This window comes from Berghia stephanieae, chromosome 15 (assembly GCF_034508935.2).
Source record: "Berghia stephanieae isolate SIO BIC M18660-M18661 chromosome 15, UCSD_Bste_1.3, whole genome shotgun sequence".
NCBI classification, from domain to species: Eukaryota; Metazoa; Mollusca; class Gastropoda; order Nudibranchia; family Aeolidiidae; genus Berghia; species Berghia stephanieae.
In genome coordinates this window covers 16,619,930-16,640,578 of record NC_088374.1, presented here as the reverse complement: position 1 = coordinate 16,640,578, position 20,649 = coordinate 16,619,930, and the positions used below count along the sequence as shown (strand labels likewise).

The following is a 20,649-nucleotide window of genomic DNA, read 5'->3' as shown; positions in this document are numbered from 1 at the left end:
TGATTCTGGCAAAAGAGGAAGGGTTGGCAGCAGGTACCGTCGACTGGGATCACTTTGCCTTAACTCACTCAACCCTAACACCGACTATATCCGTAGTTTACCCGGGTTACTTTTACCCCATGCCTGTTTATTGCATTTTTCTAAGACAACTTTTAGGCGCAGTATCAAAGCTATTGTTTTTTGTTTTTGCATATTAATGGTAGTTGAATAAAACTATCTATGTACATGCTCAGTTTAAATGCATTATTTCCAATGTTGTAAAGTAGCAAAAATCTCTAGGATTGAGTGAGTTAAAAGGTGACTTTGCCTCCATTGATTTGGACATAACTAGACTATACTTAGTTTTGTAACAGTTATTTCTTTTGATGAAATATCAAGTACTCTAGTAAAGGAAATAACTGCATGCAACAAGCCAGAGAATACTCCAAATGCTCCAAATCGATTGAGGCAAAGTCACCCCGAGAGGCAAAGTCACCCCAGTTGACGAAAACGCTATCTCCATCACAGGAAAAGACTCCAGTCTGAGTCTGAGCAAATTCAAGTCATCCAAATCCACGACAAGGGGGTCCTGATAGCTCAGCTGGTAGAGCACTCACTTCACACGCAAAGGGACTGAGATCGATCCCGGGTGCAGTCGAGATTCTTTTTTCGACCTCCCCCCCCCTGTCCACCCAGTAATTGGGATCTGGTGGAAAGTACTTAGCGATAGACTAGCATCCTATCCAAAGAATAGCAAGCAATTGTTATTGTCCGTTTTACGCTATATATAGAAATCGGGATAAATTCTGGCTCCCTGGGTCAAATGGCTCTGAAGGACTACTTAAAAAAAAAAATTAAATCCAGAAGAAGATCAGAAAGCCACATGGAAATGGACAACGATACCAGTGGCTAGATGACAACACTAGCAACACTGCAAATCCCCTGCAATTTTTTTTTTACGATAACTACTATGTTACGAGTGTGCATCTTGTGTGAGTGTGTCTATGTCAATATTGTATTGTTATAAATGTGTAACCCAATGACAAATTGCCACTTGTTTGGGGACAATAAAGATATATTATTATTATTATTAACCCATGAGTCAAACATTAAAACAGATGACTAGGTTTAGAAAACTAAGTCACCTGGTCTTGTGGTATATCACTCGCTTTCAGATCGGAAGGCTCTTTACTCACATTCTCTCACCATACTCAGGTCTAAAATGAGTACCTGGTCGTTAAACAGCGTTGTCTCTGTCAGAAGAAAAAAAAATTGTAATATAGCCTAACAGGCATCATGTCTCGTTATACATGTTACATGTTGCTGTTGGTCAGGGGCCCCTTGTAAAGTGCTTTGTGCACATTAAGTGGATATTGCGCTATATAAAATCCGACCTTTTGGTTTTGGTTTTTTTGGGGGGTTTTTTAATACTAGAGTCCTCCGACTTGAATTGTTGCTGGCTCATACTGTCTTTATTTAAATGTGGGGATCCTGCTGAAGATTATTAAATCAAATTATTTTCACACCCATTCATAGCCACAAATATCCAACTTGGGTTTAATTTCTGTACGTTATGGTGGAGTATAAAGACTACTTCTTGCTTTGCAAAATCTTCTAACGTCAAATTTCTCATCAATCTTTCTCTACATTCACTTTTTGGGGTCTGAATCATCCCGACATAATACCGTTTTGAGACGGAGGGTCACATATACAGGTCTGACATCCAACGTATGAACCCAGTTTAACCCTCTCCTTACCAACTATAGGAAAATCGTCACATTCGTTACGATACAACCAACGTTTTTCTTATTCAAATTTCTTTTGTACGTCATAAAATTTAAAGATAATGAACAGTGTGTTGTAGAGCATGTTTTGCTAAAGAAATTATGTATCACAAGAACTTTGCTGCTATTGCGTTTGAGTGATAAAAATATATATTTTGTGTTAGTTGAGTGTTAACTTTGGGGAAAATCCTGAAAATAGCTGGTAAGGAGAGGGTTAACATTGTTGTGATGGACAAAATGTTGCGTCGTTTTTTTTTTGTTTTTTTTTGAGATTTCCATTACAACAATGAGCCCATAAAGAATTGGGTTATCAGACCTGCAAATAAGTGCACCTAGCTCTAGTTGTAACTGGGTTTATTTTATTCATTTTCTATCAATGTTATCCAAATAAAGACACATGAGATGAAAATTATTCATTTTTTTTAAATTTAGGATTTAAAAAAAAATCGTTAATATTTTTAAACTAAACAATTAAGTTTCAACAACTAATATGAGTGTTTTTATTGAATACAGTTTGTATTGATTTCCAATTCCATTGTATTTATTTTCTAACATTAGTCCACACTTTATTTTATGACATTTTCTATAGATACTGCATTACACTGTTCCTCCCCGCCTCCCCTTGTTTGAATTAATTAATTGCACACCTTTTGTAAATAGCTATTGTTCTATTTTCATTCGTGCTTCCTTACAAAGTAGCACACTATTTCCTGCCCAATCAATGTTTTTTCGTGTTTATTCACCTTTTTAAAATCTTTTTTATTTGGTTTTGTTTGACTATTGTTTTTATTTTTATTTTATTTCATTTTTTTTTAAATAATCATTTCATAGCAAAGTTATTGACCTTAAATATTGATTTTGACTCTCTTGGCTACATTTTAGCTTTCCAAGTGCACATTGTTTTTGTTTTTTTTTGTTTTTTTTTTGTATACGGGTATTATAATATAATATCTCTCTCCACACAGTCTCCACGGTCCATTGGTTTCTTTTCGTGCATTATGGTAATTAGCTTCATCTGACAATTAAAAAAATATAATTATGTGTATCGTTGTACTGAAGTGAGGCGTGAAACAAATACGCAAAAGTTAATTTGATTTTTTAACCTATCTATCTATCTATCTATCTATCTATCTATCTATCTATCTATCTATCTATCTATCTATCTATCTATCTATCTATCTATCTATCTATCTCTCTACCTCTACGTTATATTGGAAATAAAATTATTTAATGCCAAAGTAAAATCAGAATAACTAATACAACTTTCACGGACACGGCCTATTAACTTTAAAACATACTTTAAAATGATTCCAGCAGATAGAAGAAAAGGGAGAGAGAGAAAAAGAAAGAGAGTGAGTGAGAGAGAGAGAGGGGGGGGGAGGGAGGATATATATATATATCTATATATATATATATATATATATATATATATATATATATATATATATATATATATATATATATAATATATATATATATATATATATATATATATATATCGATGGTTTTTTTGTTTATTCACCTTAACAACGTCACTATCACATTATCTCATTCGTCTGTAGTGTTTCATTTATCCTGTATTGTTGATAAAGGGGAAACCCGAAACGTTCACATTATCTCTTTTCGTTTATTAAATTGAAACTTACATTCAATTTCACATTGTTTTTTGTTAATGTCAAAATAACTATTCTAAAATGATTTATCCCATTTAGCTTACGGGAAGAAATAAACAGAAATGGAGTTTCCCCGACGTGTACTTATTTACAGGTCTGTTTATCCAAATGGTTGTGGTCCCATTGTTATAGTGAAAATACTTACTCTCAAACCAACAATATCAAAACGCGTTCGTAATGGTATAGTTAGACCTGCAAAATATTTGTTTTATGTCGAGTTTACCCTTTTTTCGGTCATACAATTTCCTCTCCTGATCCTGAATAAATAGTCTGTCATAGCGTAGCCATCATTAACTTATAGCCTGACACTGACCAAAAAGTGACGTCAAAATTCCAGTCTTTGGCCACACACGAAAACAAATAGTGAGTTGTATTCAATAGTTCAACCAATGGGACCACTTGTTTCCATGAGCACTACTAATCACAACTCACTAGACGGTGCAAAAAACAAATAATGACGTCAAAATGCCAGTCTTTTTGGGTTTCAGTGTCAGGCTATAACGAAACGATGGCTACGGTCATAGACGCTATACATTTCTGTACCTTATTCACAACTATCAGGTTTATTCAATCTTAGTCTTTCGCCAAATTTGATGCCAACATACATGAAAGTGGGAAAAAAAGAAAAACAAAAAGGTAAATGGAACCAAAAAATAAACTGATACACCACACAAAAATACAACAATCGTAATACCATCAATACATTCAATAATAATAATAATATAATAATAATAATAATAATAATAATAATAATAATAATATAATAATAATAATAATAATAATAATAATAATAAAATAATAATAATAATATAATAATAATAATAATAATAATAATAATAATAATAATAATAATAATAATAATAATAATAATAATAATAATAATAATAATAATAATAATAATAATAATAAATAATAATAATAATAATAATAATAATAATAATAATAATAATAATAATAATAATAATAATAAAATAATAATAATAATAATAATAATAATAATAATAATAATAATAATAATAATAATAAAAGAAGAAGAAGAAGAAGAAGAAGAAGAAGAAGAAGAAGAAGAAGAAGAAGAAGAAGAAGAAGAAGAAGAAGAACAACAACAACAACAACAAAAATATCAATAATAATAACAATAATAATATTACCATCATCACTACACCCCAATCATCACCGTTACCACCACCACCATTACCATTATCACTACCACTATCACCATCACTTTTACATTTCCAATCTTCCAACAAACACATAGTCATAGGTCTAAGGTAAAGGTCGTTACAAAATTGAAATAAATGGTATTTTAAATTCATGTCAAATATGTTGACACCGTCGAATATTATAACATAGTAGATTAAAACATGGCAATTTCCTCAAAATAGAATCCAGAAAGTGCTTTGATATTGGCGTTTAAGTTAAATTCATAAAGATGTTCTATCCGTATCAAATAAATGCCGACGGTATCGTGAATAATGCAGGAAAAGTAAAATGTAACCAAAGCCATCAGTCTGGTATCTTCTGGAAATCAAGTAGATCAATAATAAGATTTATGAATATAACAGTATTTATATGTCAAGAAACAAAATTTACTCTTCTCAATCAAAACCTTATTTCAATTCAAATTATCATCATCATCATCATCATCATCATCATCATCATCATCATCATCATCATCATCATCACCATCATCATCATAATGTTATTATTAATAATAATAATAATAATAATAATAATAATAATAATAATAATAATAATAATAATAATAAATAATAATAATAATACTTTATTGCATCCCAAAAAGGAATTTTTTTGTACAGACGTGTTATAATTTACACAATAAGATAAAAATACAATAGAAATAGGATGTATATATATAAAAAAAAGAGCAACTCTATAACCAGAGCTGCACTTTATGATATGAATAATTTCAACACTATATAATAGTTAAAACTGTCACTATAAATAGAAAATTGAAAAGATTGTAAAACAAATATATTAATAAATTAATATTTATATTTTTAAAAGTAAAAATGAGAAATAATTATATAAAATGATTATTGCTTGTTGTTATAAAGCCTAATACTGGACGGCAGAAAAGATTTTCGGTGTCTCTCTGTTTTCGTTGAAATAGAGAAAGGACGACCACTTCTTTCTGACATAATAATTGATGGTCTTAGTGGATGATACTGGTCATTTAATATTTTAGTTATATTATTTATACAAAATTTCTCGTATAAAAGATCTACATCGTCAACATCATTTATATAGCGTTTAATGGATTTTTTAATATTTGAATTTATTTTGGTCCTTTCCACTGCTAAGCAATTGCCTCCCCAAGCTGTTATACAAAATGACAAAAGACTTTCGATTACTGCTCTATAAAATAATGTGCAGAGGGTTTTATCTATTCTAAACTGAGAGAGTTTTGATAAAAAAATATGTACGTCTGCACATCTTATGCCTACTTATTTTCAAGTGTTCATCCCACTTGAGCCTGTCATCAATCGTTACACCAAGGTATTTGTAGTGAGGAACTCGCTGGACGAATTGGTCCTTTAATTTTAACGGTTCTATCGGTTCCTTTACTCTCCTAAAGTCAATCACTAGCTCCTTTGTCTTGCTTATGTTAAGCTCTAGGTGGTGGGCATCACACCAAGACACAAATCTATCAATTTCTTGCCTATAAGCCACTTCGTTGCCATTAGTTATGAGGCCTTGAAGAGCGGTGTCATCTGCAAACTTTATTAAAGGTACACTCAGGTTTTGACTTCTACAGTCATTCGTGTATATTGTGAATAATACAGGGGACAATACACAACCTTGAGGAGCACCAGTATTTGTAGTTATACAGGAAGATTTGTTTGTCCTAATTGAACATATTGTGCTCTCTCCGTAAGAAATTCGAGCACCCAAGCAATTATATACTTGTTTAAATTCAGATAGTCAATTTTTTAACAACCAACTGAGGTTGTATTGTATTGAACGCTGAAAAAAAATCTGCAAAAAGCAATCTGCAATAGCTCCTAGCGTGATCTAGATGCCTGTAGATGTTGTTTGTAAACAGCAAAATGGCATCCTCTACGCCACGTCCTGGTTTGTAAGCAAATTGATGACTATCACTCAATGGCATAAACTGATTCCTAATTTCAATAAGAACAAGTTTTTCTAAAGATTTCATGACTATTGAAGTCAATGCAACAGGTCTGAGATCGTTCATAGTTTCAAGTTTTTCTTTTTTTTTGGAACAGGAATAATTTTTGAAGTTTTCCAAATTTCAGGGATCGAAACGCATTGGAGGGACTAGTTAAAAATATGTGTATAAATGGGGGAAAGCTGATGGGCACATTCTTTTAATAATTTTCCTTTCAATCCATCCGGCCATCATCATCATCATCATCATCATCATCATCATCATCATCATCATCATCATCATCATCATCATCATCAACCTCCTCCTCCTCCTCCTCCTCCTCCTCCTCCTCCTCTTCCTCCTCCTCCTCCTCTTCCTCCTCCTCATCATCATCATCACCATCCTAATCATCATCACCATCCTAATCATCATCATCATCATCATCATCATCATCATCATCATCATCATCATCATCATCATCATCATCATCATCATCATCATCATCATCTTCCTCCTCCTCCTCCTCATTATCATCATCATCATCATTAGCATCATCATCATTAGCATCATCATCATCATCATCATCATCATCATCATCATCATCATCATCATCATCATCATCATCATCATCATCATCATCATCATCATCATCATCATCATCATCTTCCTCCTCCTCCTCCTCATTATCATCATCATCATCATTAGCATCATCATCATTAGCATCATCATCATCACCATCATCATCATCATCATCATCATCATCATCATCATAATTCTGATCCAATGCTTCCCGTTTCTTCCAACAGATTCAAGTTTAATCGACATCTGCTTTCATCGCAGTATTTGTTACCGTTATTTTGTTTTGTTTTTGTTGTCATTGTTTCGTCCAAATAAAAGTGATGTAAAATATTGACGTTTTTCAAAGCTCTATTTCAATTTGTCAATGTTATTCCCAATTCGCCTGCATTAGTTAGAACACGTAGCCACCGAGTACTATCAATTTGTCAATGTTATTCCCAATTCGCCTGTTTTAGTTAGACCACGTAGCCACCGAGTACCATCAATTTATCAATGTTATTCCCAATTCCCCTGTTTTAGTTAGACCACGTAGCCACCGATTACCATCAATTTGTCAATGTTATTCCAAATTCGCCTGTTTTAGTTAGACCACGTAGCCACCGATTACCATCAATTTGTCAATGTTATTCCAAATTCGCCTGTTATAGTTAGACCACGTAGCCACCGATTACCATCAATTTGTCAATGTTATTCCAAATTCGCCTGTTTTAGTTAGACCACTGGAGCCAGGATCTATCTTGGTCCCTTTGCTTGTGAAGCGAGTGCTCTACCAACTGAGCTATCGGGACCCCTCTCTCTTATGTAACCTTTTTTGTTATGCATAACATCAGATGTCAAATGCTATGTTTATCAATTAGACTTTGCATACACATCGGACTCCAAACTTACTTGTCTCAATAACATTAGATAACAATAAAATGTAACAATGTGAGTTCCGGTGTGTTCTTTATAACCGTGAGTTCTTTGTAATCTGCTAACCTCATTTCAGGGACCCCTTGTAAAGCGCTTTGAGCACGTTTAATGGATATTGCGCTATGTAAAATCTCAATTTAAAAAAAAGAAATAATTAAAGCATACGGTGACATTGCTAAATGCAGATATGTTGCCTAAATTCCCCGAAAAGGAGTCTCACAACTGCCATATGAGATCAGTGATCAGAGATATGTTTTTCTATTTTTTCTTATCAACCACAGGCAGGAAACGTTGGTAAATACTAATACAAAGGTTAAAGAATAGGTAGAATATCTCTTACCGTCGTTACAAAATCAAAATAAATGGTTTTTTAAATTCATGTAAAAATATGCTGATACCGTCGAATATTATAATACAGTAGATTAAAACATGGCAATTTCCTCAAAATAGAATAAAGAAAGTGCATTGATATTGGCGTTTAAGTTAAATTCATACATATGTTCTATCCGTATCAAATAAATGCCGACGCTATCGTGATCAATGGATTACCATAAAAAAATCTGATCGTGTAGATCTGGTTTGGGTTGATTCAATATGATTCCCATCCTCCTCCTCCTCCTCCTCCTACTCCTCCTCCTCCTCCTCCTCCTCCTCCAGATAAATCCTGACTGCAACAAACTAAACTACCTGGAGAGGAAACAAGTTGACTTCTCATCAATGAGATTATTATCTAATCTAGGTTATAATCCCTACTGTTTCCCTTTGGTGCCAAATTCACTTGTTGGATTTCAAAGGGTTTTGTTATTGCTAATTCCAAAATAATGACATGGAATTCCTTTTGGTGCATACAAATTGTTTTTAATGTTATGGTCCGTAATTTTCCCTTTGGTGCCAAATTCACTTGTTGGATATCAAAGGGTTTTGTTATTGCTAATTCCAAAATAATGACATGGAATTCCTTTTGGTGCATACAAATTGTTTTTAATGTTATGGTCCGTAATTTTCCCTTTGGTGCCAAATTCACTTGTTGGATATCAAAGGGTTTTGTTATTGCTAATTCCAAAATAATGACATGGAATTCCTTTTGACTTTTGGTGCATACAAATTGTTTTTAATGTTATGGTCCGTAATGTTCCCCTTGGTGCGAAATGCACTTTTTGGATATTAAAGGGTTGTGTTTTTGTTAATCCCAAAATAATGACATGGAATTGCTTTAGGTGAAAACAAATTTTGTTTGTTTTTAATTGTGCACGGAATGCATGATTCGATCCACTGTCGACACGCGACTTCCTGATAGATTGCATGCGTTAATATCCTTGTTAAATCACATTAAACATTTAATTTGTCAAAACAGTAGATTGATGAGAAATAGCAGCTGGGTTCAAAGATTAAATCTTGATATTACAATTAGATAAATAAAATGCTTAGATCGAATTTTAAAAAAGAACATCTGTTGTTGAATCATCATCATCATCATCTTCATCATCATCATCATCATCATCATCATCATCATCATCATCATCTTCATCATCATCATCATCATCATCATCATCATCATCATCATCATCATCATCATCATCATCATCATCATCATCATCTTCTTCTTCCTACTCATCATCATCATCATCATCTTCATCATCATCATCATCATCATCATCATCATCATCATCATCATCATCATCATCATCATCATCATCATAATTCTGATCCAATGCTTTCCGTTTCTTCCAACAGATACAAGTTTAATCGACATCTGCTTTCATCGTAGTATTTGTTACCGTCATTGTTGTTTTGTTGTTGTTGTTGAATAGCGCGATTGCAAATGTTGTAAAACGGTGGAGTGGCCGGTTTGAGAACAGTCTTCAAAACAACGGACTAAAAAATTATCCCCCCAAGAATGTCAAACTAATAAAGGCTAGCAAAGCATCATCAAGTTAAGAAACCAAAACGTTATTCAAGACAGCTAAGCAAACATTACTTTTAGGGGGCGTGGATAATTTGGTTGATTTGGTGCCGCGCCCCTGGTTACTTTAGTCTAGACAGCTAAGCAAACATTACTTTCAGGGGGCGTGGATAATTTGGTTGATTTGGTGCCACGCCCCTGATTACTTTAGTCTAGACAGCTAAGCAAATATTACTTTCAGGGGCGTGGATATTTTGGTTGATTTTGTGCACGCCACTGATTACTTCAGTCTTTGTTTTTTTGTTTTTTTTTTTGTTTTGTTTAACTAGCTAAAAATCAATTTTCACCGCATGAATCGAGCACACATATTATATTACCGTTTTGATGTGTTGAAAACATTATAAGAAACATTTCCCATAAATTCTAAACACAGAATACATAATCTGATTATGGATGTGTCATATAAAAGCATAAATGAGATTTTATGATCTGGAGCAAATCAACAGCTTCGGCGTTTTGACTGGCTTTAGAATGGTATTTATTATTTTTGTATGTTGCAAGGTTGTGGAATCAGTCCAAATCACACCTGCGTACCTTCTTGGAAAAAAAATATTTAGAAATTTGTCCAGAAAAGTGGAACTGTTAATGCATTATTTTGCACTTTTTTCAAAAATAAATAAACTGAAAGCATTGAATTTATTAGCTTTTAAGAGTTTGCCATAAGCCAAATATTTTAAGCTTTGTTTGTTATCAGTGTGGTGTAATATAAGTCGATTTTGGGGGTTTAAATAATTTATTGAGTTATGCCTTTTTGTAACTTAAGATTGAGATACGTAGGTTCTTTGCCGGTGATTTTTACCATGATGCACCTCAAAATACAAGGAAAGCTTCCATGTGCTTATAGAAATAGCGTATCTGCATAATATATCAAATTTTGAAAAAAATCCCAGCCAACATCTTTGACCGTTTGAGCCTTGAAGTTGACAAAAATTTGCGATTTTGGTGAATATTGCATTACGCTATGCGTTATTGTTCGAAACATTATAGTACCAGACCCATATTTTTGCTATATTTTGTTGGACCATTTGTTATTTATTGATATGCAAATCATCAATGACCAAAAATGAAACATTAAAGTCATGAAAAAAAAATATTGAAAAAATTCATTTTTTGCCGAACAGCACATGGAGCCATATTCAAGGGCAGATAACTCCAAAAGTTGATAAATAATTTCATTTTCTTTCAAATAATTGTAATCTATTTTAAAAGTTGTACAGGATTACCAAATTTGAAAGAGCTAGCTTGATTAATAAAAAAGTTATAGCCTCTCAAAAATGGACCCACGAGCAAATCTGATTTTGACGCGGTTTGAGACAAAATTTCAAAAAATTGTATAAAATTCAAATATCCATATTCTGAACTGAAAATTTGGTTTTCTTCATGTCTCATAAGTATCTTTAATTGAGCCAAGTTAGAGGAAAATCAAAAGGGGTGTGGTTCCCACCCTTGGTCCACTTGACGTGGAATGGCCCCATGTTTTGTCTTTGATGCGACAAATAAAACGTTTTTTTGTTTTGTTTTTTTTTAAGTCGGCATTTGAAACGGAATAAAATCTAATTTTTTCGAGGAACAAAATAAAAGTCATTTATTTCCTTTTTTATCGGTTCTGTTCTTTGGGGTTACGAATTTTATTTTTACTATTATCTTTTTTTTTTTTAGCACTATAGAGCAAAATCGTACTTTCGGAAATCCGACAATAGACGGAAGATTTACAGGCCTGTGTAGGCAGAAAAAAAAAACCCAATTGTATTGTTAAAATAGAAACGTATCAGTAGTTCATTATACCAGTCAAACAAGAAGAAAGACGTTGATTGTCAATACTACGAGTTTGTTAAAAATATTTGCTATAATCGTGTTGTATTGTACTTATATTTTTTTTCAAGCCTTATATTCACATAGGAGCAAACAGGAACGCATAAATTTCTTACATTACATTTAGTAGGTACTCAATAATAGCGATTCCACAATGGGGTAACTAAGTTATCCCCGACGTACAAATCGGTATATACAGCGTTTTTTCTCTCTTTGGAAAGTGGGGGGATTGAGTTACCCCCATTGTAAGAAAAATTGGCATGTTGTGAAATCGCAAATTGGTCACCATGGTATGCAATTTTTTTTACATTTGAGCAGAAACTTTTGTAAAAGTGAATTAATGGGAATTAGTGAAAATTTCAGAGAGAAATTCGAAGTATAAGGTTTCTTAAAAGCAAAAAACAAAAAACAAAAAAACAAAAAATAACAAGGCCTGAGCTAACAAAATTACCTCAGACGTACGATTAAGGTTAAACGTGGCCTGGGCCATTTAAAGTATAAAGTAAGCTTACATGCATAAAATTCTATGCAAATCGTCAAAAAGGTATGAGAAAAATATTGATGAAAACCAGCACTCTATAACTGACTGAAATTAAAACTATAGTACTAATAAATGTGATGCATCATTCAGAAACAAATTCAACAGTTGATGCACGGCATGTATGTATCATTTTCAACATCATTTACACTTGAGAAAAATATCTAAATATCCTTGTTTTATATTCTCACCAGTATTTGGTGTTTCAAGTTTGATAGCCTGGAGAGCAGCAGGCTGTTCCTTCGTTTCAGGTATGTCATTGACCAACATCTCAATCCTTTGACTCATGGCAGATTCTGCAGCAAGACTTGCATAACCAGCTGGAATGAATACACGCAGAAATTAAAATTAAGATTTGTGTCTTTGTGGTCTTGTAGTTGCAATATAGCACTGAATTAAAAGGCATGACAAAATTAGAAAAAAGATCTATGGGAAATGACAGGCCAAGAAGAAATAGGGGTAGAAATTAAGATTAAGATTGTGTCTTTGTGGTCTTGTAGTTGCAATATAGCACTGAATTAAAAGGCATGACAAAATTAGAAATGAAGATCTATGGGAAATGACAGGCAAAGAAGAAATAGGGGTAGAAATTAAAATTAAGATTGTGTCTTTGTGGTCTTGTAGTTGCAATATAGCACTGAATTAAAAGGCATGACAAAATTAGAAATGAAGATCTATGGGAAATGACAGGCCAAGAAGAAATAGGGGTAGAAATTAAAATTAAGATTGTGTCTTTGTGGTCTTGTAGTTGCAATATAGCACTGAATTAAAAGGCATGACAAAATTAGAAATGAAGATCTATGGGAAATGACAGGCCAAGAAGAAATAGAGGTAGAAATTAAAATTAAGATTGTGTCTTTGTGGTCTTGTACTTGCAATATAGCACTGAATTAAAAGGCATGACAAAATTAGAAATGAAGATCTATGGGAAATGACAGGCCAAGAAGAAATAGGGGTAGAAATTAAAATTAAGATTGTGTCTTTGTGGTCTTGTAGTTGCAGTATAGCACTGAATTAAAAGGCATGACAAAATTAGAAATGAAGATCTATGGGAAATGACAGGCCAAGAAGAAATAGGGGTAGAAATTAAGAGGAGAAGATGGAAATTGCTGGGCCACACCCTGAGAAAGTCTAAAACAAATATTGCAAGGCAGGCAGGATCTCATAATATGGAACCCGCGGTGACAGAGGAAAAGAGGGTGGCCTACGAACAACAGGAGGAAAGCATTGATGGAGGATTTAAAAACTAAAGACTTAACATGGAGAGAAGCCAACAAAGCTGGACAAGATTCGTCAATGACCTAAAATTTTAAAAAAATAATTGAGCTTTATATAGCGCAATATCCACTAAATGTGCTCAAAGTGCTTTACAAGGGGTCCCTGGTCAACAGCAACATTTAACATGTAGGACGGGACATGCTGCCTGTTAGGCGATATTACATTTTTTTCGGACAAAGACAACAATGTTAACGGCCAGGTAGTCATTTTACACACATGAGTACAGTGAGAGAATGTGAATAAAGAGCCTTTTCCAAGGACTCAACTATGCGCCGAGTGCGAGTCTCAAACCCAGGATCTTCCGATCCGAAGGCGAGTGTCATACCACTAGACCACATAGACCTATGCTCCAGCCAGAATGAAGGGCCTCATAACACTCATCTTCTGGTCTGTAGGTTCAGTCGAGGGATAGTAGATTACTTACTACATACACACAATATGTGTCGCCACTCATGAGGAGGGCGTAGCCAAATGGCTAAGTCATCTGTCTTAGAAAGCTTGTTGAAATCGACGATGTGGGTTCAAATCCTGTTTCTGCCACCTTTTTTCTTGTTGTTGATGCCTTCCTTCTACAGAATGTTGCAACAATTAAATAGCTTTAACATATGACATAAATAACTGTCAATATTTTTCAAATCAACAGTTTTAAGTATAACAAGTTTCTGCCTCCCTGAAAGGGGTGGTAATCTTAGAAAAAGTGATGTTATTAAAATAATTGAGTCCTCAAATTTGGAAAGAAAGTTATGGATGACTCAAAAAGATATGAATTTAAAACCATGTTAAAAACTATGTGTAATAAGAAATTAAATAAGATAATAAGAGATGAAAGTCACACTTTGTACCCTTAAATCAAATGGAGCAATAGACGTTAATGGCTGATGCACTTAAAAGCAAACAAAGAACACTATAAAAAATCAATCATTCTTACCCACTGCAATTGCGAATTATCAAATCTCAATTATTTCGCCATGTGGTTCTAATGTTTCTTTATTTATTATTAATACACTTATTTCTGACATCTTAAATTAATAAGTGAGAACGTAAGTATAAGATAGAGTGTGAGAATAAATTATCTAAAGGTTTTCTACGACACTAAATGCCAACTACTTCATGATAGATTGTTACTGTTATGTTGTATAAATCATCTACCCTGCTAATGTTCTCAATTTTTTGTACATTTGAGCAGAAACTTTGGTAAAAGTGAATTAATGAGAAATACTGAAAATTTCAGAGAGAAATTTTCTTAAAAGCAAAAAAAAAAAACAAGGCCTGAGCCAACAAAATTACCCCAGACGTACGATTAAGGTTAAACGTGGCTTGGGCCATTTAAATTATAAAGCAACCTTACATGCATCAAATTCTATGCAAATCCTCAAAATGGTATGAGAAAAATATTGATGAAAACCAGCATTAAATAACTGACTGAAATTAAAACTATAGTACTAATAAATGTGATGCATCATTCAGAAACAAATTCAACAGTTGATGTACGCCATGTATGTATCATTTTCAACATCATTTCCACTTGAGAAAAATATCTAAATATCCCTGTTTTATATCTCACCAGTATTTGGTGTTTCAAGTTTGATAGCCTGGAGAGCAGCAGGCTGTTCCTTCGTTTCAGGCATGTCATTGACCAACACCTCAATCTTTTGACTCATGGCAGATTCTGCAGCAAGACTTGCATAACCAGCTGGAATGAATACACGCAGAAATTAAATTAAGATTGTGTCTTTGTGGTCTTGTAGTTGCAGTATAGCACTGAATTAAAAGGCATGACAAAATTAGAAATGAAGATCTATGGGAAATGACAGGCCAAGAAGAAATAGGGGTAGAAATTAAAATTAAGATTGTGTCTTTGTGGTCTTGTAGTTGCAATATAGCACTGAATTAAAAGGCATGACAAAATTAGAAATGAAGATCTATGGGAAATGACAGGCCAAGAAGAAATAGTGGTAGAAATTAAAATTAAGATTTGTGTCTTTGTGGTCTTGTAGTTGCAATATAGCACTGAATTAAAAGGCATGACAAAATTAGAAAAAAGATCTATGGGAAATGACAGGCCAAGAAGAAATAGGGGTAGAAATTAAGAGGAAGGAGAAGATGGAAATGGCTGGGCCACACCCTGAGAAAGCCTGAAACAAATATTGCAAGGCAGGCAGGATCTCATAATATGGAACCCGCGGTGACAGAGGAAAAGAGGGTGGCCTAGGAACAACAGGAGGAAAGCATTGATGAAGGATTTAAAAACTAAAGACTGAACGTGGAGAGAAGCCAACAAAGCTGGACAAGATTCGTCAATGACCTAAAATTTTAAAAAAATAATTGAGCTTTATATAGCGCAATATCCACTAAATGTGCTCAAAGTGCTTTACAAGGGGTCCCTGGTTAACAGCAACATTTAACATGTAGGACGGGACATGCTGCCTGTTAGGCGATATTACATTTTTTCGGACTAAGACAACGCTGTTAACGGTCAGGTACTCATTGTACACATGAGTACAGTGAGAGAATGTGAATAAAGAGCCTTTTCCAAGGACTCAACTATGCGCCGAGCGCGAGTCTCAAAACCAGGATCTTCCGATCCGAAGGCGAGTGTCATACCACTAGACCACATAGACCTATGCTCCAGCCAGAATGAAGGGCCTCATAACACTCATCTTCTGGTCTGTAGGTTCAGTCGAGGGATAGTAGATTACTTACTACATACACAAAATATGTCGCCACTCATGAGGAGGGCGTAGCCAAATGGCTAAGTCATCTGTCTTAGAAAGCTTGTTGAAATCGACGATGTGGGTTCAAATCCTGTTTCTGCCACCTTTTTTGTTGTTGTTAACCCAGGATAGAGAAGGATGGAAACTGTTTGTCTGTGGCCTATACCCTGACCCAGGGTGAAAAAGGCAATGATGATGATGATTAACCCTGGTCAAACATGCATCACGATTCCCCCTCAGTTCAGCATGTACACACATACACAATATATGGCACACAAACATACACGTAACACATTAAATTGCATCATCCTGTTCAACACAAACAATTCGAAAAAAAAAAAAAATCAACGGACCGAAAGGGAATGTCTAGTTTGTTCCGAGATTTTTGTGTTGGTGGAAAGTGTTCGCAATTTTCGTGTTGCCAATACTAACAAAATAGAGGGATTAAAACGGGGAATTTTACTGAGTTTGAGATTTCCGTGCTCGAGTGTATGTGTCCAGTCCTCTGGAAGATTGGTTCTATTATAAATGTATGGTCACAGTTGGTGTTTTTGTAAAAGTAAACGCTTTCGGATGTCTTTCATACCGACTTGTTTGAGGTTGATAAAGTCAATGCATCTGCATATATATTATATGAAAGGCTGCAGCTATTCGGACTAGAGTCTGAATAGTATCCCGTGGCTATTCAGACTCAAATTCCAATGCGCAATCAACCGATTATTCGGCCTCAGGCTGAATAGTCTTACGTGGCAGTATAGTTCTTGCTTGTTTTTCTATTTGTTTATTTAAAAAAATATTTTAATAATTGATAATTGCATCAATTTAATGCAAATCAAAATTACGATTGTAGTAACTATCAACAGGTAGTATGCGCGCGAGCATTAGCGCTTGCGTCCGAATAACCACGGGAGACTATTCAGACTCGAGTCCGAATTGCCACTTCGTATATGAAATGTCTATGGGGAGTGGCGCCTATATGTGGAATTACAGACAAAAAGCATAAAATTAAAGCCAGACATGTCTGTGGATAATAATAATGGCTGCCTCTATTCTCATCCCCCCCGGCCGATTGGATTACCGAAAAAAACGTCCCCGGCTTTTTGCGATTTGGATTTGATTGATTTTATTTTTAATTGTGCAACTTGTGACAAGAAACTTAACAAATTACTGCATTACAACCTTTGGATTAAACATACAACAATTGTGGACTACTATTATGAAGACTAGCATCCTAGACTAGGGGGATGAGAACAGTCACTTCGAATAATAATAATGATAAGACTATGATAAGATAATGGGAGCTAGAGACAGACACCGACTTGTACTACAAGTGGTCACACGACCTAACTAGCCTAGCAACACAATATATCGCTGTTAGAGTGTGACACCTAACGTCTGCCAATTTTTATAAGTATAAGTGAAGTAGGCATCTGTAGGGAGTGATGCAACGAAGGTTTAATAAAAATAAACATGTCAGTTTACCATATAAAAATAGGTGGGAACTTAGACTAACCATTCGTGGTCTCCCTAGACAAACTTGTGATTCGAGCTAAATATGCCATAATCGTGGTCTCTCAAGCGAAATGTGAAAATTACCCACGATCATAAGTATCAAAGAATATTGGTACTTTATAAAAAGAAATTTATTTTTATATCAAAGACTGACAAATCGCCATAGGCCGAAGACTTGGATCAGAATCAATGGTGCCAGATTATTTCTTAGTCTTCTGCCAAATCAACGGAAAAACACCACCAAAAAACCAGCCTCGTGTCAAGTATCGCGATTAAGCCTACTATAAAAACCGTAAAAACAAATAACTGTCCTACAAATATAACGACATTTGCTTATAAGGTTGAAATAATAGACGAAGGGGTGCGGGGATGTGCATAAAAATATATGGGTATAATATTAGTAATATTTACCCAACAAATATTTTTAAAAACGTTGTAACTTGTATGTCAAATAACCAAGCAAGCAAAGAAAACAAATGAAAACACCAAAAAAACCCAGATTGACGACTAATTATTTTGTACGTTTCCTTAGTTGAAAAAATACTTGAATGTAAACAAAAGGACCCCCCCCCCCCAAAAAAAAAATGTAAAAAAAAAAAAGACTATTTCCCTGCCAGCCAACTTGAAAAAAAATGGCAAAAGCTCTAAAATTTGCAACAACGAAAAAAAAAATTAAACTAAATAAATAAATAAATTAATTAAAAATTGCCAAATTGTCAATCTTAACTGGACAGCATCTATGATGGTTTTTAAGTGATATCGTAATCGTAGAGTCACCAAAATGATTGATACCAGTCCTAAAAGTACCCCAGGTACGGTGTTTCTTTTTTACGAAACCCATCGACTCACTATCCACAGTTGCCTACTTCCCATAACTTTTCAGGTTTCGTAAAAAAGTAATTGCTTTTTAAAGAAACCCGTCGAAACCCAGTACCAGGTTCACTCCCTACAGATGCCTAATTCATATAGAGCAGTAAAGTTAGGTGCCCCAAACGTAAACAATAACAAGTTGCTAGTGATTTCCGTTAGGGACCGGAATAATTTACGCACAATATAGGTCTCCCAATTTTGTAGTTTGAGTTGTAGGCAATACACTTTCAGTATTTAAATATGTTTTTATAAAATCTAACAGTTGCAGAAATAATAATATAAGGCTAAATTATTATGAAAATCAGGCTCCGAATAATTCTCGTTTTGTTCACACCAGCGCAATAATTTGCTCTGGTCTAAAAATAGATAGACTGTAACTTTTGATAAATTTTAGAAAATTTTACCTTTTGTTCCATAAAATATCCATATCTAGACATTATTTGATGCATGATCGAGTATTTATGAATATGTGTTTCTTTTGCCACCTAACAGCCAAATTTTAAAGGTTATTTTTTTTCTATAATTTACATTGGAACGTGAGCTGTCAAGACAGGAACATGTGGTCTGCCACGTGCTTCTCAACCTTTGTTTACGTTTGGGGCACCTAACTTTACTGCTCTATAACTTTGTCGGGTTTCGGCGGGTTTTGTAAAAAAAGAAAAACCGTCCGGGGCCTCCAAGGCCCTCCAGGGATGTCTATTGCCTTCCGAAGGTTATCTAAAACAATCTGAAGCCACCTGGATGTCCTCAGAGCTACTAACTGCCGTTCGGATCCGTCCTGATTACTAATTGCCGTCCGGAGACCATCTAAACCATCCGGAGACCCCCAGAGCTGTCTGAAGCTTTCCAGAAGCCGCCCGGGGGCGTCGTACTGGTCTGAGGGACTCCGGATGACTTGAGAACAGGGTTGCCAGATCATTTTTGAGTAAGAGGCCAAAGTAGCTATAGCAGGAGGCCAGATTCCTCGGCAGGAGGCCAAATACCACCAAACCCACCTTAGCCTCGCGAAAACTCTTTAGATTTGTTAAACAATTTATTTCCCCCATTTTTGAAGAAGAAAAAAGAAAATTAATTTAAAGGAACATTCGCTGTACTCACCTTAATCAAAACACCATTTCGCCATTGCAATTTGTCACTAGATTCTGTACATTTGTTGATATCGTTGAATTTTTCCTTTTAAACTTAAACAACATCATAGGTCACATTCTTGAGTTGTAATCAGCAAAGAAAATAATGAATAATTGACTTGAGACCAAGGAATTTATTCGTTTAATTCTATGCTTGAGACTCAGAAAAAATGTCACATACAACCGAATTATCACGATGGAAATAAAAAGTTCATTCTAGAGGTCTACACACCTGGAGAACTCCTCAACAAAAGTAACCTTTTTACAAATTAAAATGAATTCAACAGGCCCGTTTCAACGAACCAAGAATCCATTATTGCTCAGCATTTTCTTCACTACTACCAGTAAATGTGCTCGATCCCGAAGAACCCTCTTCGTTCTGGTTGTACATGGCAGCTGTAAACAAATTAATCATTTCTTTCGTAACTTGGAAATCTACACAGCATTGATTTTTTAAAATAAATAAGGGCCTTTTGGGCGCGATTGCGTGATAGCAGAGATTCTATATATATAGAAGTATTAGCAAATGAAATCTGTGGCGTTAGCACGTGTTGCATTTAGATATTTAGATTGCCGGTGAGGCTTTACCGGTACCAAAGTAAAAAGATATAATGGGGAAAGTCAGAGGAGGCCAAAAAGTTGGTTACAGGAGGCCAAGTGGCCAAACCAAATTTTGGGAGGCCAAATGGCTTGGGAAAAGGCCAAATTTCTCAAATTTGGCCACCAGGAGGCCAAACTAGCAACCCTGCTTGAGAATACTTTAGATGACTTCCGG

At 34.6% G+C, this 20,649-nt stretch overlaps 1 protein-coding gene across 1 annotated transcript in view; it reads right to left on the bottom strand.

The window, feature by feature from the left end:
- LOC144960391 (uncharacterized) overlaps positions 1-18,123 on the bottom strand; it is a 128,895-nt gene extending 110,772 nt beyond the window's left edge. The window contains exons 1-3 of the mRNA XM_078893474.1: positions 17,879-18,123; positions 15,216-15,344; positions 12,565-12,693 (exon numbers count right to left, since the gene is read on the bottom strand). Of these exons, the coding sequence (XP_078749600.1) occupies positions 12,565-12,693; positions 15,216-15,344; positions 17,879-17,927 (307 nt within the window). The 5' untranslated portion in view covers positions 17,928-18,123. The remainder of the gene's footprint in view (positions 1-12,564; positions 12,694-15,215; positions 15,345-17,878) is intronic.
- Positions 18,124-20,649: the final 2,526 nt, after the last annotated feature.